The sequence below is a fragment of the Mustela putorius genome, unplaced genomic scaffold, assembly GCF_011764305.1.
Source record: "Mustela putorius furo isolate JIRA1106 unplaced genomic scaffold, ASM1176430v1.1 tig00003845_pilon_pilon_pilon, whole genome shotgun sequence".
Lineage (NCBI taxonomy): Eukaryota > Metazoa > Chordata > Mammalia > Carnivora > Mustelidae > Mustela > Mustela putorius.
Window position 1 is genome coordinate 21,564,951 of NW_025421998.1, and position 22,481 is coordinate 21,587,431.

General features: G+C 39.1%; 2 protein-coding genes across 6 annotated transcripts in view; one reads left to right on the plus strand and one right to left on the minus strand.

Moving 5' to 3' along the window:
• Nucleotides 1–22,481, plus strand: part of CCDC146 (coiled-coil domain containing 146) — a 120,087-nt gene that overhangs the window by 32,526 nt on the left and 65,080 nt on the right. The window lies entirely within an intron of this gene.
• On the minus strand, nucleotides 12,646–19,264 carry FGL2 (fibrinogen like 2). Its single transcript, XM_004739595.3, has 2 exons — nucleotides 18,534–19,264; nucleotides 12,646–16,187 (listed from the first exon to the last, which is right to left on the minus strand). Exons 1-2 carry the CDS (start codon nucleotides 19,147–19,149, stop codon nucleotides 15,481–15,483), a joined length of 1,323 nt encoding a protein of 440 aa, XP_004739652.1. The 5' UTR covers nucleotides 19,150–19,264; the 3' UTR covers nucleotides 12,646–15,480.

Below are 22,481 nucleotides of genomic sequence, written 5' to 3' on the forward strand. Positions count from 1 at the left end.
GTGGACCTAGTTTGTTTATGCGTGCGCGTGCCTGTGTTTATTTTTCATTACATATTGAATAACATTTTAATTACCTCTGTATTTTTCATTGATTCTTTAGCTAAATTGTTACAGCAAGTTGGTTAAATATTAAAAATAATAATCTGAAGGGACTTCTGGGTGGCTCAGCTGGTTAAGTCTCTGCCTCCTAATCGCCTCTTAATCTCAGCTCAGGTCTTGATCTCTGGTTTATGGTTCAAGCCCCATGCTGGAGCCTACTTTAAAAAGAAAAAAATCTAAATGCAGATGATTTTTTTTTTAATTGTCACTGTGAACAGATGTTACTTTTTAAAATAAGGATTAGGAAGAAATACTTAATCATATTATTTTTTCCTTTGAGAATGTTCTTGAGAAAGAAAGTAAGCTGACTTTTGAAAGCTTGTGGTGCACTGTAGAGAACATGCATTTTGTGAAACTGTAGCTTCAGTAACCCAAGAACTATTTGAATATACATTTGCCCTTGAACAACACGGGGGTTAGGGGTGCCAATCCCCCTGCACAGTTGAAAATCCACATATAACTTTTGACTCCTCCCCAGAACTTAATTACTAGAAGTCTACTCTTGGCCACAGTAATAACATAAATAGTAGATGAACGTATATTTTGCATGTTATATATATTGTACACTGCATTCTTATAATAAAGTCAGCTAGAGAAAAAGAATGTTATTAAGGAAATTATAAGAAAGAAAAAAATACCTTTACAGTACTGTACTGTGTTTCAATATTGAAAAAAACCCATGTATAAGTGGATCCACGCAGTTCAAACTGGTGTTGTTCGATCCATGTTGCAGGATGACAGGATTTCTGTCTGTTTTAAAACTGAATAATAATATTCCATTGTATGTATATACCATATTTTGTTTATCCATTCATCTGTCTGTGGACACTTGGGTGATTTCCACTTGTTAGCTGTTATAAATAATGTTGCTATGAACAAGGTATACAAATATCTCTTTAAGACCCACCCTTTCAGGGGCACCTGGGTGGCTCAGTCAATTAAGCGTCTGCCTTCAGCATGGGTCATGATCCCAGGGTCCTGGGATGGAGCCCCTAATCGGGTTCCTTGCTCAGCAGGAAGCCTGCTTCTCCTTCTCTCCCTCCCCCTGCTTATGTTCCCTCTCTTGCTCTGTGTCAAATAAATAAATAAAAATTTTTAAAAAAAGATCCAAACTCTCAATTCTTTTAAGTATATACCCACGAGTAGAATTGCCAGATCGTGAATTTATATATTCTGAAATTTCACTGTTATTGCTAAAGTGCTCTCCATAGAGGCTGTAATAATTTATGCTCCCAGGAACAAGAAATGAATGTGACTTTGCTCATACTAACACTGTGCACTATCTAACTTTTTGAACTTTGTCACTCTGATGAAAGGAAAATGTTATCTCATCATAGTTCTCATTTACATTTCTCTTAAAATGCACGGAGTGGAGCTTCTTTTCATATGTTTAAGACTGTTTTAAAAATATAGTGTGTTAACAGAAAATGTAATGTATAGGAAGGCAAACAGATCAGGACGCAGCTGCCATTGAAAAATAGTTTATCACTCACAGTTCCTAAGAAAAGGGGACATGCCATGCCATGATGGCAACACGGGTAAGCACTGGGAACAGTCAGGAACAGTCAGGGAGGAACTGGGCAAGAGTCTTTATTGTGATTTTCTTGCAAAGGAATGGGTGAAGCAGGGTAGGCAGACTTGGGATTGGTTAGCAGGAATAAGTTCAGTGAGCTCTGGGGCATAGGGGCTGTCCCTAGTGATTTGGTACTTGGTTCTGGGGTGATTTGGGTAAGTGTATAGTGGCCTGAATGTGAGAGCCTAATGAGAGAGTTTAGAGTGTGGACTCTGGATCGGTTGGTTTGCATTTGAAAAGTGTACCTCCAGGAGGAGGACTTCTTTCAAAGTGGGGGAGGAGGACGTGAGGGAGGCAGGAGGCCAAGGCAAGGTGACTCAGGCATATTATCAGGTTGTCTGGAAAGAGCTGTATCTGGTCAGCATAGGCACATGGAGCAGATGTTAAAGCAACAACTCTATAGAAGCAAGAAGCATATTTGATACAAAGACTTCTTTTTTTGTGAATTCTGTTCACATCTTTTTTTTCCCCATTTTTCTATTGTGTAGTTTTTTCTTATGGATTCACAGAAACTCTTTATACATTTAGAAAGGAGGCCTTTGTGTACAATATGCATTGCAAAAATGACTCTGTTTGTTGGATTTCTTTAGTTTGCTGAAGGTGGCCTTTCTTGACGTGGAAATTTGTTTTTTATTGTACTTTGCTTTTACAGCTTTAGATTCTGTGTCATACCTTAAGAAGACCTTTGTTACTCTGAGGTCATAAATGTGTGTCCTGTATTTTCTCCCAGTACATCGATAGTTTGAGTCATCATACTATATAACCTTTGTTACATCCGGTGTTTATGTTGCAGTAAGGGCAAACAGAAAGGAGAAGTCAGCAGCAAGCTTAGAACCTAATGCCAAGTCCAGTATCTCCCCAGCCCATGCATACCCGACAGAGGCGAACAGGTACACCAGGGTACCTCCAAGATCTGAAATAAGGAGGTGCAAGAATTACCTGACATCAAGCCTCAGATGAAGAGGAGAGAGGCTTTGCTGTCTGAAAAGACGACATCTAAGAATGGACAAGCTCAAAATATCTCAATTTCTAATGGCTTGGAAAGAAAATCTCTGACCAGCCAGGGGTCGGGGGCATGGTTCAGGGGAAATGGGTCTTAGTTCTAGCTCCACGTGTACTAGCCAAGCAACCTTGAGCAAGTCATTCGCGTTCTCTGAATCCCATTTCATATTAAGAGTACACTTCTCGCTCAACATCACTCGGCATCAGGGAAATACAAATCAAAACCACAATGAGATACCACCTCACACCAGTCAGAATGGCTAAAATTAACCAGTCAGGAAAGGACAGATGTTGGCGAGGATGCGGAGAAAGGGGAACCCTCCTACATCGTTGGTGGGAATGCAAGCTGGTGCAGCCACTCTGGAAAACAGCATGGAGGTTCCTCAGAAAGATGAAAATAGAGCCACCCTATGACCCAGCAATTGCACTACTGGATTTTTATGCTAAAGATAGGTACAAATATAGTGATCCGAAGGGTCACGTGCACCCGAATGTTTATAGCAGCGATGTCCACAATAGCCAAACTATGGAAAGAACCTAGATATCCATCAACAGATGAACGGATAAAGTAAATGTGGTATATATACACAATGGAATACTAAACAGCCATCAAAAAAATGAAATCTTGCCATTTGCAATGACGTGGATAGAACTAGACAGTATTATGCTTAGCAGAATAAGTCAATCAGAGAAAGACAATTATCATATGATATCTCTGATATGAGGAATTTGAGAGGCAGGGTGAGGGTTTGGGGGGTAGGGAAGGAAAAAATGAAACAAGATGGGATCAGGAGGGAGACAAACCATAAGAGACTCTTAAGTTCAGGAAACAAACTGAGGGCTGCTGGGGGGTGGGGGTAGGGATAGGGTGGCTGGGTGATGGACACTGGGGAGGGTATGTGCTATGGTGAGTGCTGTGAAATGTGTAAGACTAATGATTCACAAACCTGTACCCCTGGGGCAAATAATACATTATATGTTAATTAAAAAAACAAAGAGTACACTTCTCAGCTTATTATCCTTCAGGGGTACCTCAGTGTCTACCATGGTGGTTTATACTCTGTTTTTAAACTTTTCCAGTGGGAGTCTTACTCAGAAGCACAGTAGGTAAAACAGATTTGGATGTGGTGGGCGCAGTGGGGAAGGATGAAGAGGGGAAGGTCCCTTTCACCCCCAGCACCACGGGGGAAACCCATGTGTACAGATAGTTTGTGAACAGAGTAAAACTGAGCTCTCTCCCACCTTAAAATCCATCCCCTGCACAGCCAAAGGAAACACAGATCTGCCTCCAGAAAGCCTTGGAAAGCAGTTTGATTATACTGAAGGTTCCTTCAGGAACAGAGGAGGGAGTTCTACAGCACATCATGCAACAAAACTTCCTAAAATTCCTTGTCACAGCAGATGCCTCTCCCACATACCTCTTACCCGTCTTTAAAAACTCCTCCAGAAACTGTTTTTCTGCCCCCCTTGTTTGTTTGTTTGTTTCTCTGTATCTCTATCATCTTCTCCTTGACATCTTGGCCATTTCATTATTTTGTAAAATGGTCTTCAGAGTTCCTTCCACTTTTCCCTCCAACCCAGTATCCCACCATCACTTCACAGACCCAGACACAGAACTGAGCAGTCAGTAGGTGAAAGGGGAAATCGTAGATACTTAGATTTGAATTTTTCCTTCGCTTAGATTTTCTGGCCTCAGATGGTCCCCTCTTTGATTTTACAGACAAATCCCTTTACAGTCTGCAGCATTCCTCTCATCTTTGTGCTTCTGACCCCAGCCACAGAACCCATGCTCCAGCCCGATTAGACACATTATTGTTTTCCAAACTAGCTCCTGATTTTTCAACCCATGGATGCCTTTGCTCCTCCCCTACCCAGCCCGGAAGCGCGCTCCTTCACATTTCTGTGCTTCAATATTCTGCCCATCTTGCAAGGACTGCTCAGATCCGCCTTTTTCTTGAAGTATCCCACTTCCTGGAAAAGTGAGATCACTGTTGCTGCTGAGGATTCCCTGCTTGTCCCTTATGCCACTTACTCTTCTCTGTCCTGTTTTTAAACTATAGTAGCTTTAGGAACTTTGGGAGCAGGAAGCCTATGGTATTCGTCTTGATATTCTCTGAAAACTCTCCATTAGCTTACCATCCTGTGCGCAGCCATGCCATTTTCAAAACAACACATGTGCATAGTAATTAGTAAAGCCTTCCACCAAAAAAAAAAAAAATCACACTACTGAACCACCATTTTACAAAGTGAACTTAAAATGGAGAAATTTGGGACGCCTGGGTGGCTCAGTTGGTTAAGCAGATGCCTTCGGCTCAGGTCATGATCCCAGCATCCTGGGATCGAGTCCCACATCGGGCTCTTTGCTTGGCAGGGAGCCTGCTTCTCCCTCTGCCTCTGCCTGCCATTCTGTCTGCCTGTGCTCGCTCTCTCTCCCTCCCTCTCTCTCTCTCTCATAAATAAAATCTTAAAAAAAAAAAAAAAACTCTTCTGAGTTTCTGAACACATTTAACCACATCAAGTCCACCTGAAACCTCAGAGATTTTAAACGTCTGTTAGAAATATCAACCAAGTTAGAATCGTCATGCATCTATTCTAGTTTTATTTTTGCTGGCTGAGCCGCCCCCCACCAAGGAATATGCAATCAGGAGGAAAATGATTTTCAAGTACTTTTTTTGAAGACAAAACCTCTACTTCAAGTGAAACTTACGGTGGATCTCCAGGATATAAAATGGAAGCACGATTGTTCTAGGTGAACATTGTTTCATGCATCACACATTCTCCTGGTTTCTTCCTACCCAGCCTCCTTTGGCATTCATAAATATGTCTGCAGAACTTTAGGGACACAGTTTGAGAAGCTCTACTCTAGTAGTTCAGCATGTGAAACCCCAACTCTGGGTTCGTCATACAAGCATCAGTCTTCCTGTCCATCTTGCATAACTACCCATGGTATCAGAGCCTCGCTAGATTTGTAATCGTTGACTTGATCAGATAAAGACAACATTTTTACGTGAATATAAAACAGAAATAAGAAGTCTCCATCACATTTGTTTGTGAGGGATGTTTACATTTTTAAATCATTATTTCATATAATAAGTGAAAATCAACTTTGGCATTTACATGAGAAATCTTTTGGCTTCCTCAAAGAGATGGAAAAACATTCCATGCTCCTGGATTGGAAGAATAAACATTGTGAAAGTTGTCTATGCTGCCCAGAGCAATCTACACTTTCATTGCAATCCCAATCAAAATACCATTGACATCTTTCACAGAGCTGGAATAAGCAATACTAAAATTTGTATGGAACCAGAAAAGACCTGAATTGCCAGGGGATTGTTGAAAAAGAAAACCAAAGCTGAGGTCATCACAATGCCTTAGTTCAAGCTATATTGTAAAGCTGTGATCATCAAGGCAGTATGGTACTGGCACAAAAACAGACACATAGATCAATGGAACAGAATAGAGAGCCCAGAAATAGACCCTCAACTCTATTGTCAACTAATCTTAGAGAAATCAGGAAAAAATATCCAATGGAAAAAAGACAAGACTCTTCAATAAATGGTGCTGGGAAAATTGGACAGCCACATGCGGAAGAATGAAACCGGATCACTCTCTTACACCACACAGAAAGATAAATTCAAAATGGATGAAAGAACTAAGTGTGAGACAGGAATCCATCAAAATCCTAGAGGAGAACACAGTTAGGTATAATCCTTCAACATCGGCACAGGTACCTCTTTTAAGACATGTCTCTAAAGGCAAGGGAAACAAGCAAAAATGAACTTTTGGGACATCATCAAGATAAATGGCTTCCAAAGAACTTACAAAGTGATTTGTGCTTAAGCAGAATGTTTTCATCAGTGAATTCTGCCATGTAACCATGGAAGTAAAATAGTTTTTGGAGAGCATAAGAATACTTGTTTGGCCTTTTCTGTCAGAGCTGTTATAAATTCTGACTTAGCTGCAGGAAGAAAATAATTTTTAACAGCTAGGTTAAGTAGGGACATTAACACACTTGAAAATGTATTAATTTTTAAAATATCTCCTGTCAGTAGAATGTTATGTAATTGGTAAAATTTTTTAAAAAATATATGCCTCACCTAGTTGAGATTTAATTGGAATCAGTTTCCACTTTAAAAATTCACACAGAAAGCCAGAGCAGGGGTAACACTGTGATTTACTTTTTTTTTTTTTTTTTTTAGATTTTATTTATTTATTTGATACAGAGAGAGAGCAAGAGTGGGGTTAGGTGCAGAGGGAGAGAGAGAAGCAGTCTCCTGGCTGAGCAGGGAGTCCAATGTAGGGCTCGATCCCAGGACCCTGGGATCATGACCTGAGCTGAAGGCAGAGGCTTAACTAACTGAGCCACCCAGGCATCCCTGAGATTTACTTCTGTGTGTACTTGACCTTGGAATCATCAGAGGTAATTTGTCATGGAAAATTAGCCCGTTTTATAAGAAATATACCAAGAAAGCCAGGAAAGCTGAAAATGGGTAATGGTCCACATATAATAAACAGTTTGCAGGGAGCAAATGTTGGTTGGTTGGTTGGTTTTTCGAGGAAGACTTAATGAGTGTAGAACATGACCTCCCTATTGCAGCATTAATCATAGCAGAGAGAACATTGGAAATGCCCCAAGGAAAATGTCCAGCACATGATTGGCACTCAGCAAGTGACAGCTGCTTATCATTATTAGTATTCAGAAGCAAGAATCTCTAAACAAAAATTAAAACGGCTTAATTAATTAACTAAAATAATGTGATACTATCATTGCTGAATGGCAAATAAATGTAAACAAGTAGTTTTGTGGACCATTCTTTGATAAGCTTTCACAACATAAACACAAGCTATTTGCTTCCCACAGAAAATGAGAAAACCAATTTCCAGACAAAAACCGAACAAGTTTTCAGATTCTGAGTCATCCCAGATGAGGTGAAACTTCGTATGAAGCCTTTTGTAATTGAAAATCAATTCATCTTAAATAGAATCATCCTAATTACTTGGGAAAGCCTTGAATGCTAGAGATTCAGCTCAAATTTTGAGAGTTGATATAGTTATTATTTGGAAAAAACCATATCCAAAATACTTTGATAAACATAGAGCGTCATGCTACACATATAGTAAGCAAATGATATATTTTTCTATTGAAATAATAAATATAAACATAACATCAGTTATCTTAAGAGGCTAAGACAAAAAAGCCATTTATTTATAAATATGTTTTTTGGGGGGGGAATTTTGAAAGAAGAGTTTATTTCCTCAGAGGTCTTATGTAGGTTTCCTTCTGAAAATGACTAATAAAATAATATAGAACTTTTTGAGATACCTTGTGATGTCTACAAAGATGCTGATTGTGAATTTGCTAGATCATGTTTTTAATTTTGGTTTACCCCTGGGACTTTAAGTGAGCAAAAGTGCAGAGGCAGAATTAAATATGGACATGGGGACAGTAGGCTGCTGACCTGACAGAGAAGTTGTCAAGGAATAGAAGGAGCAAAGTGGAAGGAGCCATGCTAGAGGGTTCTGGAGGAGAAGAGAGGCAGCAAAAAAGAGACACTTCAAGGAATAACGGCAGCATTAATAGCATAGAATTTGTTATAGGGGATTTAAAGAAAACTATCTGAAATTCTTTTATGGCAATCTATTTTAAATAGCATCATTCAAAATAAGCTAGCTATTGGCCCCATGGTGATTTTGTTGTATTGACTTTTGACTCTATGAGCTGCGTATCTATTTTATTTGAATGGACAGGTTTCCTTGTGTATTATAGCCTGTGTTACAAATAACATACATAAACCTGCATGTGTATCATACATGTATGTCTGTGTGTTTATGTGTGTGTATACACCACAGGGGACCCTACCCATCTACAGATGACTATACTCATTTCCACTCAGACCCTACATTAAGTGGGAATTGCCAGTCAGATTGATATACAGATATTCTAGTGTGTTTTCTAGCTATTTTCACTTTGAAATCTACTAGATATACAAGATTTCTATTATTGCTAACTGGGATAACTTTTGGAAAAAACAAATTTTAATATCACTGTGTCTAAAAATAAAGAGTAAAACCAGCCTCTGGTTAACTAAAGGTTTATAATCATAGCAAACTTGTACCCTAATGATTTAAAATGACTATAACCTGATTACTCAAACTTGGGCATTACACTGTTAACAAAGAACATTTTTAGCTCTTTGACCTAGTTCATATTCTTCTGCTATATATATACACATACACGTAAACACATCAAATCCAGGGTGCCTGGGAGGCTCAGTCAGTTAAGCATCTGACTCTTGACTTTGGCTCAGGTTGTGATCTCCAGGTTGTGAGATCCAGCCCCATGTTGGGCTCCACACTGGGCATAGAGCCTGCTTAAGATTCTCTCTCTGCCTCTGCCTTTGCCCCTCCCCGGCTCACACACATTCTCTCTCTCTCTCTCATAAATAAATGAATCTCTAAAACAACAACAACACACAGTATTCTACATGATAACACACAGTGCTGCCTCCCAGAAGATGCAGTATCTGAGGCTTCCACAGATCATTGCCTCCTCCCTTCACTGTGAAGTGACTGCCTAAGTCGCGAGCAGTGATTTCTGGAATACCGTGTCTAGACTACCATAACCGCTTTTAAGACATCTAGTAACTCCTCAAAATAGTGGTGCTGACAGAAGCAGGGAAAAGCACATCTAAATGTAGAATAATCTAGAGAAAGCTGCTGCAGCGGGAATAGATTTCTACCCTCTCCGTAGGGCAGCAGCTGTGTGACCTCTGAAACAACCGTTACAGGGTGGGCGGGTGAGCGCCACCATGCTGGTTCCTCCTTATCTCCAGCTGGACTTCCCTGGAAGTCTTTGCTCCGGGTCCTCTTAATTACTAGTGATCCCATCTAGGCCCATGGATGTATTACCATCTACTTTCTAGTATTTCTGAAGATAGAGATGTATTGGTTTCCTTTTTAAAAAACAAAAATTATTTATTCATTTAAGAAACGGAGAGAGAGGGAGCAGGAGTAAGGGAGGAGGCAGAGGGAGAAGCAGGTTCCCTGCTGAGCAGGGAGCCGGATGGGGGGCTGGATCCCAGGACCCCGGGATCATGACCTGAGCCATAGGCAGATGCTTAACTGACTGAGTCACCCAGATGCCCCTAGAAATGTATTCTGGTGTATTATCAGTATCTGAACTTAGAATGTTCAGAACTGCTGACCACCATCCCTTACCCAACCCCCGCTACACTTTCCAGACAGGCTACCCCTGCAGCCTTCTCCACCTCAATTAACAGCAGCTCCATCCCTCAGAGTTGGTCAGGTCAAAATCCTGTCCTTGTGATACCTCTGATCTTTTCGCCGTCCCCCCGATCTTTGATTGGCAAATTTGGTCAGCTTTAAGGACCCACTTCATTGCAAGCACTGTGGTGCACATCTCTCTCCAAGATCATTGCAAACACTGTCAGACTAGTGTTCATGCTTCCATCATGTCTCCACTCAACAAGAGTGATCCTTTTAAGATCCCAACAGCCAAAGGGATTGGCTTCCTTTGCCTAGATATCCTCTAGCTATCTGCCTGACTCATTCTCTCCTATCTTTAAGATTCTGTTCAAATGTCACCTCCTCCGGGAGGTCTTCCCAGACTGCCTATGTAAAATAACATCCTTCCTGTTATACTCCTTATCTCCTTTGCTCTGTTGAATTTTTTATGGCATTTCTTACATATTGTTTATTTATTCATTTCCTCTGATAAGATATAATCTCCCTGAGTATAGGGTTTTTGATAACTAATATATCTCTGGCTTTCTTGAAGACTGTCTGGCACATGGTATACATTCAGTGAATACTTTTTGAATGAATCACACCTGAATCCACTCTAACATTTCTATCTCCTTAAGTCCTTTAATTCCAAGGCATTTCTGGCTTCTTCATTTTAGTTAGCATGAAGTTGCTGTTGAAACTAGGTTTGCGTTAACTGATCAAGAACTATTAGAACCAAACATATCTGCTCAAGCTAGCCCATTGAAATCAGAAATTCTGGTAAATATACCCATATCAATAGATTCAGTCACATATGAAAGTCTGTTTTTTCTCCTTTCGTCACGCAATCTCAAAATCTGTCCTTACATGTTTTCCTTTCCTACTGATAAAAACTAGCAAATTCCTGTATAAGCTTCTCCTCCAATTTGACTTCACAATTGACATGAGAGCATGCCCTGGTTACAGGTGTGGAGAGGCCAAGGAGTGGAATAAAGGAGCCTAAAGGGACAATTAATATCTCTCATCCCATCTTCCAGCAAGAGGAGACTTCTCACTGGGGGGGGGGGGCACTTTAAAGAGCAAAGGAGGCTCAGGAACATGTGGGAATTCGGGGGACTAAGTTCTCCAAAGTAAGCCCAATTTTCCTCATTTCTAGTCTCACTTCCAATTCTTCCCAGTCAATAAACAAAAGAAACCTGGCACAGATATGATTCCGTAGACATCGCATTTTGACAAGACCCAGAGTGAAATCAGTTTGGACTCAGCCACCTCTGCCCTGTTACCTTGGAATTGACGGTAGTTTGCAAAGGGGTCTTTAGTCTAATTGTGATTTTTTTTTAACTAAAGCATTCATGGATTCTGTTTGATTAAAATTAATTTCAAAATTACAGTATGGTATAACAAGTATGAAAAAAAATTTTTCTTTAGGAACACAGTTAGATAGACCAATTGCTGTCTGTTCTGGTATTGCCTTACCCTTCTGCATGACTGTGTCCACAGGTATGTTCCCAGAACCCCTTCTAAAGGCCTGCTGGTGTATGTACCCAATCCACCATATATCCTCTCTTGCCATATTTCCCCTCCGGCTTCAACCACTTCTCACCTGTATTAGCCTGCATTCACAATCTCAAATTGGCTCTACATCCTAGCCAAACAGATTGGTATCAAGGCAGAACCCTTGTTGAATAATGTTATATATATAAAAGGAATATATAGGATGGTATAGGACCCAAGAAGAGAGTTAACAACCCCCTCCTAATGTTATCAGAACAGACTGCCCCAAATAGATAACTATATTGGATGATGAAGATAAACACACGCCCAGGTGCACACACAAGTTCTAGGTGTTTCCTGTATATTATCTCATTTAACCCTCTCAGTAACTGTATCAGGCAGATTCTCCCCCCCCACCCCCCTGCCCCAGGCAGATTCTACTGTTTTCCCTTTTAAAACTGAAAGAACCAAGAGACAGTCTTTGCTTGTGATCCCGCAGCTTACAAAGGGTGGAGCTGAAATTCAAATCTAGCAAGTCCAGCTCCTGAGTCCCTGCTCTTAATCATGAGCGACAGGACAAAACTCAGCTGGGGTTGAGCATGGCATTCTATCTAGACCAAGGGAATATCCAAATAGCAAACAACACAGAGAACATGGGGAATGGTTGAGAACAGCAAGGCATTCAGTGTGGCAGGAGTATACATAGTGGCAGACAGGACAGTGAAAGGGGAGGCAGAGACCAATCCACCAAGGGGCTTATTTGCTGAATTTTTATACAATAGGAAATGAGGGGTTGCTGGAATAATATGATCAGAATTGCATTTCTGAATAGTCCCTCTGACAGTGAAATGGAGGGTGTTTTGCAACAGATTGAAACTGGGGGCATGGGTCACCGTGAGAAAGCGTTTGCATTATCCAAAGGAGTTGATAAGGGCTGAGCCAGTGCAGCAACACTATATGATGGAAAAAGATGGAGCTGAATGCTACAAAAGGAAACTGAAACTTTCTTATTTCCAATGTGTCAACAGTATTCTGGAGGGAAATAAGAGAATGGTGTTCCTGTATTTGCCTATTTTCCTGTTAATGAAAGAACACTCGTTAAAATCTTTATAGAGTCAAAGGTAAAGTCTAAGTAGGTAAACACTATGTAACTTTTCAGACAAGAGTAAATATATATATTATTTTACAAACAGTAATATTTAATGTTTCCACATTGCAAAAATAAACAATTGTGAAGATTAAAACTTTTATTTTACAGGATTGTTAAAGACATAAGCCTATTTATACATTAAAAAAAAGAATTATGAACAAAAGCTTATCATGATGACATTACCCATCACTCTTACTTTTAAAGATTTTATTTATTTATTTGACAGAGAGAAATCACAAGTAGATGGAGAGGCAGGCAGAGAGAGAGAGAGAGGGAAGCAGGCTCCCTGCTGAGCAGAGAGCCCAATGCGGGACTCGATCCCAGGACCCTGAGATCATGACCTGAGCCGAAGGCAGCGGCTTAACCCACTGAGCCACCCAGGCGCCCTTAAAACCTTTCCTTGAGTAGCCATTAAAAAATAAGGACTGGAAAATTTTGTTTCTAGGATATCTTTCATACTTTGTATACTTAAGCTCTTTTTTTTTTTACTGGACAGATGTGTCATCTGTTCATTTGAAGTGTTACTGCTTATAAGAAAAATTTAATTTTTCTTCTCAGCAATGAGTGAATTAGTTTTACTTGGATTTTCTAAGGACTAATTTTAGTCAACATTTTCAAAGAATGATAAAGCTTAGAAATAAAGTCTTAAGATAAATACTAGCGTTTAAAATGGAACAAAGACTCTGAAATATTTGTTAATAATCCATGTTTATGAACATTTACATACATTAGTGAATAGTTAAGGCAAAAGACTCTCAGATATAATCTATTTTCATCAACATGTTAAAGATGATCAAAGTATAATATATATTCTATAAAAGACATGAAATAAAAAAAAGAAATGATTCTAAAAAGGAATTTCTATGTCACAAGACTTTTTATTAGGAAAATACCATAAAAGTTAATGAAAAATAAAATTTGATCCTTTGAAAGGTAGAAAGATAAGAGGACAAGCTTTTGAGTATTTACATGGATTAATGAATTATTTGTGAAATCTCCTGAAATGATACCCTGTTCCCATTAAGTTGATGGAAACTCAGTGTATGAGCTACTTTTCTTTAGAAATGTTATTTTGTGAAGAGTCCATTTTTTTTCTTTTTTTCATTGTGAGAAATAGAAGTTTTAGAAGATAAGATCTGGCCTCATGAGTCAGTTTTTGATCACATAAATTTACTTAAACCTACACATATTAATAATTACATATAATAAATGAAAATCTTCTTATCTGAAATAAATACATTATATAATATAAAAATCTGTGTAATCTTCTTTTAAAAGAGAGAGAAATGAAGAGAAAATCAGTTACATTTATTAAACTATTGAGTAGATATGAAGTCTTTGAAATCTACAATGATGTTTTACACTTTGGTCTCATAATTCTATCTGCATTTATCTTGCTTTAACATTTTAATAGTGTTCATAATAACCTAATTTTTATCATCTATACCTGAAAACTTTGTATCTCATACATATATTTTTTAAAAAGAATATCATGCTTCTCTTTGGTTAGAATTTTCTGTAAAAGGCAATATTTGAAAAAGTTAATTTGTTACCTAAAGCAACTATCCTCCTTAATCATTTTCAAAGGAGTAAAGTTGCATCTTTGTGCGTTTATTTTGAAAACTTGGTTATGGCAGTAGAAACAAACTAGTAATTAAAGATTAAATATATTTCTATGACTCATATACATTATTTTATTCAAATTTTATTCTAGAGAATTTTTTCAATGTTCAACAGAATTCTACTGTTCTCTCTGAAATGATCTCTTTTTACGGTGATGAAATTTAACACACTACTTTTGTAGTGATACCTACACTCCAGAATTGGTGAATTATAAAAGTTTTAGATATTTTAGTTTGGTTAAAAAAATAAACACTTGTATTTAAATTTCTAAAAAAAATAAGCAATACACCAGAGTTAGGATTAAAATACATAATATTTGAAGTACTATATATTTCAAAATTTATATGTCCCATAAAACTTAGCTTTAATGAAGCGAATCACTATTGCTTTGGATATGAATGCTTTGGCCTTCAGAATATTCTAGTCTATAAATACATGCCTTATTCCCCACCCATACCTATCCTTCCAAAGAAAGCCTACCAGTAGTCATACACAGTACTGAACAATCTTAAATTAAAAACCGTTGTGCACACAGAGCAAAGGAAGCTAACTTTTATATTAAAGTAGTTTTCACCATGCAACACCTAAAGCGTTATTAACTGTGAATTAATTACCTTTAAAACAGGGTCTTTATGGTTGAATTTTCTGAATGCTTTTAGTAGTGACATCATGCTAACACTTTTAAAATATTTTAAATGACAAATATTTTACATTTCACAAATAATACCTGGGCAGGTTTTACATATATATATATATATATATATATATATATATATATATATACCAAAGTAAATGTCGCAAATTGAGAAAGTTTATCTCAGAATATGGATTAGGGTATTCAGAGACAAAGAAATACCCAATAACTGAGGACAGCCTAAAAAGAGTGATCAACCTTTAAATGCCTCTAAGTCATAATAAAAATTCAGATTACTTGTCTAAGAATTCAGCCTGCTAAATAAACAATGATTTCATAATTATAGTGAGTAATACAAGTAAATAGAAAGCTTTTCAACTATAGAAATTAAGAAAAATCATAAATCTACTTGTGTAATTCTCAATAATCCCACTTGCTTTTGCAAGTATTCATGTGGATAACAGTGTAACAGCAACAAAGAACTCCTTTAAAATGTATGTTTCTTTAGCTTTATTTCAAATGCTGTGTAGCATAAGAACCCACTGCTTAAAGAGATAAATTTTTAGTCATAGAAAAGGAGTATGAAATACATTCCAAAGTGCTGAAAGAATTAATTGCCCTATTAGGTAATGAATACTGAGAGAAATGAGCATTAGTGATTTATGGTTTAAAGTGCTTGGGTCTAATCATCATTTTGGCCTCTTTGAAGGAGGACTTGTAACCACCAGGCTGTGCCTCACTTATCCCAGGCCAGGTGCCCCAGAAAATCCCATTGCGGACACCTCTGTATTTTTGGTGATAATATTTGCCATTTAAGTTTGCAGAAAGACATGCATCAAACCACCAGCCTGAACTGTAATAGAGCCCACAGTTCCCCGAGGGATATCGATCATTGTCCCTATCTGGGGTAGTGAAGAACTTCATATCATGGTTGTAATGTTTACTGAAATGTAAGGCATCTCCAGCTGTGCCATTATAGTTACCAACGTGTAAACGGTATCTGAGAAACTCATTGGCCACGTAAAACTGATCATATAAGGCATAGAGCTTGACGCCATTAAAGTCTTCGAGATCTATTCTTAGAATCATATCCTTACTCTTGGTCAAAAGATGAATTTTATCATTCCCCAGCCAAAATTCTCTTCGGAGATTGCCAAAACCTACTTTGTAGTCTCGCCACATTCTGGTGAAGTTGGTGCTTCCGTCGAGACGGGCCTGCAGCACAGTCCAGCCTCCCCCCATGGTCTCCATGTCACAGAAAACTTCAAAGCTACTGTTTTTGGGATCCGGTGTAACTCTGTAGATCTCACTGCTTCTCTTGCCTATTGTGTGGTAGTCAGAGCAATCTTTATATATTAGGTGTTGAACTGAAGGGGGAAGAAGAGAAAGGCATTGGACTCTGTTAATAAAAACTATGCATCTTAAAAATTCTTTATATTTACAAAAGCAGTTTGATAATTCAATCGAAGGTGTTAATGCAACCTTGCTCTGCAAAACTTACTTGAACCTGTTTAGCAAATGTTTATTTAAGGCCTCAGAAGAAGAACTTGGTGTTATAAAACCAGTCAAGGCTCTCCAGCATGACTCTTGGCTGGTAATCGTAGTGCTAATGTTCACAATGTACAACAAGATCCTCATCAATAAAATAGTTTTAGTAATGTAGCTAATATTTAGTGAGTGCTATGTATGTGTTCTAGGCATTCTGCCAAAGACTTAACATTTTCACATTTACTCTGCACATTGACCTTATGATGTAGGTATTATTTCCAATCTGTCAGTGAGGACATTTAGGCTCAAAGAGAGTCAGTGACTCGCCCAAGTTCACAGAAGCATTAAGAGGCAGAACCAGGACGCATCCTGAGATCTGGCTGGCTGTGAGCCTTGTTCTTGTAATTACTGCATTCCTTAGTCCTAAAGGTCAGATGCTTCCAACTCCCCTGAACTGCATTCCACATATAGAGAAAAAGCACAAATTTCTTTCTGTTTCCTTTCACCTCAAGAGGCCAATACCCTCCTCTATCATAAAGTTTTAGAGGACATATGTTCCAAATGATGTGTTAAAATTCTAACATACAGAATGGATCATAAATTCCCATTTGTTTTACTCACTTGACAACTAAATAAAGAAGATCAAGTAAAAAAAAATTTTTTTTGAATAATATACCAGTATTCTTAACCTAAATTTATTACTTGGGAAGTGTTTAGCCAGTGTTTCATATGTTTGGTTTCTAGAAAGAAACAATAGGTGGTTATGGCCAGGGAAAGTATAATAAACGGTTACCATGGATCTGTAGGAATCAAATACAGATATTTACTCTCAAATATTTCTTAGAAAGATCTAGGCCAGATAAGGCAAATTTAATATGAACTACTCAGAGGCACAAAAAAAATCTACTCGTGTGTTTAGAACTCAAAATATTCCAATACTTCCCCCAAACTTTTAGTACAGAAATAGATGGTTGAATCTTGTACCTGTTATTACAAGTAGCCATGCAGCATGGAATCTAATGTGTGCCCAGACATGGCACTAAGACGTGAGCCTCTGCCTTGCAGTGCAGGATACATTCAGATACAGGCTCCCAGAAGTATTAGCAACAGTGGTCCTTGAAAGCCCTGTCTACCTTCAGATCCCTGGCAGATTCCCTAGGGCTGGAGCACACATGAGGTGCTTGTTCCAAATGAATGTGATCTCTGTGCCCAGGCACCATATCCCTTCAACTTAACACTCATGGTAAGTGGAGGTTTCAATGCAGGAATGCCTTTCCAAAGTGTAGCAAGACCATCAGCAACAGGTCCCAGGAACTCAGGTAGAAAGCTAGAATTTAGAGGAACCAGTGCTACAGCTAGAAGTTTGTGGGCATAGTAGTAGTAAAGCAGGTAAGAAGTAGTAGTTAAGGGTGCCTGGGTGGCTCAGTGGGTTAAGCTGCTGCCTTCGGCTCAGGTCATGATCTCAGGGTCCTGGGATCGAGTCCCGCATTGGGCTCTCTGCTCAGCAGGGGGCCTGCTTCCCTTCCTCTCTCTCTGACTGCCTCTCTGCCTACTTGTGATCTCTGTCAAATAAATAAATAAAATCTTAAAAAAAAAAAAAGAAGTAGTAGTTAAGTCTGTGGTCTTCTGGCATGCCAAAACTCTCCCCTTAAAATGTTTTGGGGCCATTTGAAGCAAAAAGTTCTGCACACACATGAAGCCATATAGCTGCTTTTATTCTATCTATTTTCACTAGATATTTGGGATTATGAACTGCAGATAGTGTAAAATCTTTCAAAGATTCCTTGTGGCCACATGAAAAGGAGTAGTCAGCGAACCACAGGAAACTGATTTCCAACGAACAAAGCATAACTGGAAATATTGCACTATCTCCATTGTTTTCAAACATGTCAGTGAAGAGAGAAGTTAAATGCACTGAAACATTAAGAAATAATGTCTCTTTTCTTCAGTTTGTGTGTAGCTCTGGCATTAGGAAATAAGCTCCTTGAAATTGGAAGTGCTTTCACAGGATACAGAACTAATTATGATTTTTGTAATTTAGTCTTAGATTGTTTCTGTGGTCACATTTGCAAAGATATTAGTTTTTCCTGTACTAGCTTGATGAATAAAAGGCTCACTTTATTTCATCTGTCATGTATTCAACTTATTTGCTCAGGTTAATGTTTACAGATACTGTGTAGCTATATAATATTCATGAACAAGTGATAAGAAGACATTGTACCTACCTGGACGTGACTGTATTTCTTCTTGAATGGGACACTTGGATGAACACTTGCCGTCCAAACTGTTGACTGCCGAAGTTAGATTTGCCACTTTGCTATCAACATAACTTTCTATATTGTTCATATTTACAAGATTGAGCTTCTCCAGGCGACCCTGAAGCAGGTCGATCTCCTCCTTTGCATTCTTGAGATCAGAGGACAGCTTGTTCACCTCACTCTCTAATTCTTGTACTCTGTTGTCATCAGCTTCTCCCAGGGATCCTGGGCTAGGTGACAGCAGTCCATTTCTGCCGGGGGCCCGGCTGTCGTCAGCCTGCAGTTTGCAGTCCTGGCACGATTTCTTCAGGGTATTTACCATTTCCTTGAGGTTCTGGACTTCCTTGAACACCTCCTCGATCCTACTGAACTGCCTGGGGAGCTGAATCGTCAAAGGGGGCAGGCTCACCTGGTAGGGGCATTCGCCGCCCTCCTCGCATTTCCCGCTGCTTTCTAGTCTCACTGGGCAGGAATCCCTGATCCTTTCATCTTTAATTTCCTCCGTTTCATTGTTTCCTGCAACCAACAAGCTGAAAGCGGCAAGGACAGCCGAGCTCAGCCAGCACCAGCTGACAGGCTTCATGTTTGCAGGCGGTGCTTACCCCAGCAGGGATGCACAGTTTTAAGAGCCACCGCTGCTGCCTGCCTGAGTCAGGCGTCCTGTGTTCTCAGAAAAGGGTGGGAGCGCTTGCATCACCAGTTTCAGAAACAGAGGAAGAGGAGCCTGTACTCTTCACACGCAGCTTGCCAAGACCTGTTACTGATTCTCAGAATAACATGCATCAGAATTACTGGATTTGATTGGATGTCTATATCCCTCACGTTTCACTTTTATCATTTAGTTTTTAAAGCGCAAGAAAAAAAAATCTTGGATTTCACAGTAATTATCCTAAAAATAAATTGTATTTAATGCCACTGGAAACAACTAGCTTTTAAAGAGAAAAATGAATGTACTAGTTGTCCAGCGGAAGAACAGAAAGTTTACAAAAATGGAAATGGCCTTTCTTTTTTCCTTTTTAGAAGGGGATCATGGAGGATTCTGCATATTTTTCATGTTAAACTTTCAGGTGAAAGAAACCTTAAGCACTTGAAATTTTTTAGAAATATGCCAAGAAGCACAGTTTTCTGACTCATGCCATGCATTTTTGCTTCATTTCTTTGAAAAAGGAAAGCAAACTGGTAGAAGAGAAAGGGGTTGGTTCACTTCCATTCTCTGGCCCTAGCACAGTGTAGAGGAAACATCTATCTGACAAAAACACATGTAAAAGTACACCATTGCCTTTCGTCAAAGCCAGCAGCCTTCTCCTTCACCTTTACCGTTTTTGTGATTGTAAAGTCACATTCTGCAGTTGCCCATGAGCTAATCTTTGAACTTTTCCTGGCTCTGTTCTGATTCTCCTCCTTTCCCCAACATCTGTGCGTTCCCCTCCCAATGGCAACCCTGTGTCCGCGCTCTCTGCGGCCCACGATGGGTCCCTCTGCCACTAGCTCTGTCACGGCCTTGCCCAAACACACATCAGCGCTCTTGCCTTTTCAAACTTTTCTTGGTTTAAACTTTGTTTTTGCAGTTTTCTACCTTTTCTCCTCAGAAGCTGAGGGGCAGGAAGGGGGAATAGCTTCAGTTGGAGAAACCACCTACTTTTAATTTGTTTTGCATCTTGACATCTCATAAGGTTTCTTATTTTAAAAAGGAATTTTTGGCTTTAAAAATGATTCCAAAATAATTGATATTGATAAAAATCCCAATTCTTTATTGCATTACTTAAGGTACCCTATAATCTATCTCCTACTTATTTCTTTAACTTGATGTCCTGTGACATTTCTCTATATCCCCTTCATTCCAGCCAGGTACACTCTTCACCCTAATTCTCCATGTTCTCTAAATCTGGCAGGCTCGCTTTACACTTTGGCAATTGTATTTACTCCGAAGACCTGGATTCCATCCCTGGCTCTACCTCTTATTGGAGGGATAGATCATTACCTTTACTGAGCCTGGGTTCCTATAGCTGTGAGGGGGGGTATCTGGCTGTTTTTCCCTCATACGAGAATGATAATTATAAAAACTTTGGGCGAAGTGTGTATCAAATATGGTGTTACAAGTAGCATTCTTTCCCAACAAATTTGTCAAACATGTTCTGCACACGTTATGCCTCATTTTCCTCCATCTTCTTCCAACTTTATTTTTTTATTTATTTGAAAAGATTTTATTTATTTGACAGACAGATCACAAGTAGACAGAGCAGCAGGCAGAGAGAGAGGAGGAAGCAGGCTCCCCGCTGAGCAGAGAGCCCAACGCAGGGCTCAATCCCAGGACCCTGGGATCATGACCTGAGCTGAAGGCAGAGGCTTTAACCCACTGAGCCACCCAGGCGCCCCCCAACTTTTTTAAAAAATGAAGTTTGTTATTCTTCATTCCATTCAATGCAGTCAAACCAATTTAGACAAAATCTTTTAACTTTCTGACTAAAAATATCTAATTAATCTCTTAATTTTGTTTTCTCTTCTCATGTGCTTTTAAGCTGTGACGCTTAAGCTGTGACGCTCTCTCGTTGTAAAGGGAGACGTAGGTGACTGGATAGATTATTTTAAAAGAAAGAGAATGATGATAGTATAGATAATACATAAAAATATTTCATAAAGTAGAAAGATATAGGAATAATATTTAGTTTAAGTACATTACTAAACACCCTTAACTGGCTAGGGTACAATCTATATATTTACCCAGTTAATTATTTATTAAGGACCTTCTATATTTATTCAGCCCTGTGCTAGATCATATATAAAATGCATGTCCTGGCCTCATTCATTTATTCATTCGTTCATCCCCCATCCCTCCATCCCTCCAGCCACCATATATTAACTGAGCAACCTTGACATGCGAGACACTCTTCAGGCACTTAGTTTACACTAGTGAACAAATCAAACTAAAATCCCTTTTTTCCTTCTTAGGCAGGGCTGTTGAGGACCTTGTATTTTCTTCCCGTTGGACTCTGAAGTAAATCATAAGCACTTTAAAAAGTTTCCGAATCTAACAAAAGTTCAGCCCTCTGACTCTTGCCATGGGCTGTGTTTCATCTCTTTGAATCAAGTTTTTGCTTTCCAAGCACCGCTGCCCGATTCTTGGGCTCTGCAGCCCCACCTAGCCACGGGTCACGGCATGGCTCCACTGAAAAAGCTTAGATGTGCTGTGGGAACTGGTTCCTGTCCACTGAGGACCCATAAACAATTCCCGAGATAAAGGCAGAGAACTGCTTTGTTAGTTATCAGTGACACTGTTGGATGATTGTCTGGGTTCTTAATTAAAAAAAAAAATCACTAGTCACTTACTGCAGACAGACACTAAGTGACTACATGAAAGAGGTTCAACCTGACTAATGAGTTTATAACCCCTGGGGCCAGAGAGGATGTGCTACAAGTATTCGAGAAGCTTTCACCAATACTAGGTCACTACCTCCTCCCATCTCTACAGTTACCATGAGCACTTGTAGGTGAGCAGAGAAGGGGCTTAAAGCTTTAAATACTTGCCTGTTGTACAGTTTTTGAGAGATAGAGTTGGAATTTGAACCTGGATCTGACTCCAAAGTTCATGTCTTTTCTCCCATGCCACACTGCCACGTAGGGGGAAAGTAATACGGGAGAGGTGTATTGGTACTAGGTTGTGGGGGAGCCTGGTGCTTAACCACTGCTTAGATCAATGGGGAGCCACTGAAGGTTTTTGACCAAGGGAATAATATAACCCATTAAGCACTTTAGAGAAATTAATCTATCAATAAAATAATTGATGTAATACTTGATGTAGTGGAAAGGGAAAGATTAGGCAAGAGAACAGTTTAGAGGACATTTAAATAGTCCAAGTTCTTGTTTCCCAAATTGTGTTTCCTGGAACATGAGTAACTAGATGCTGATGAATACTTT

Bases quoted from the DNA above. Each gene is read 5' to 3' on its own strand.
- FGL2 (XM_004739595.3), bottom strand. From the start codon at position 19,149: ATGAAGCCTGTCAGCTGGTGCTGGCTGAGCTCGGCTGTCCTTGCCGCT. The intron at 16,188-18,533 runs GTAGGTACAATG...TTCCCCCTTCAG, and splicing joins AGAAATACAGTCACGTCCAG to TTCAACACCTAATATATAAA.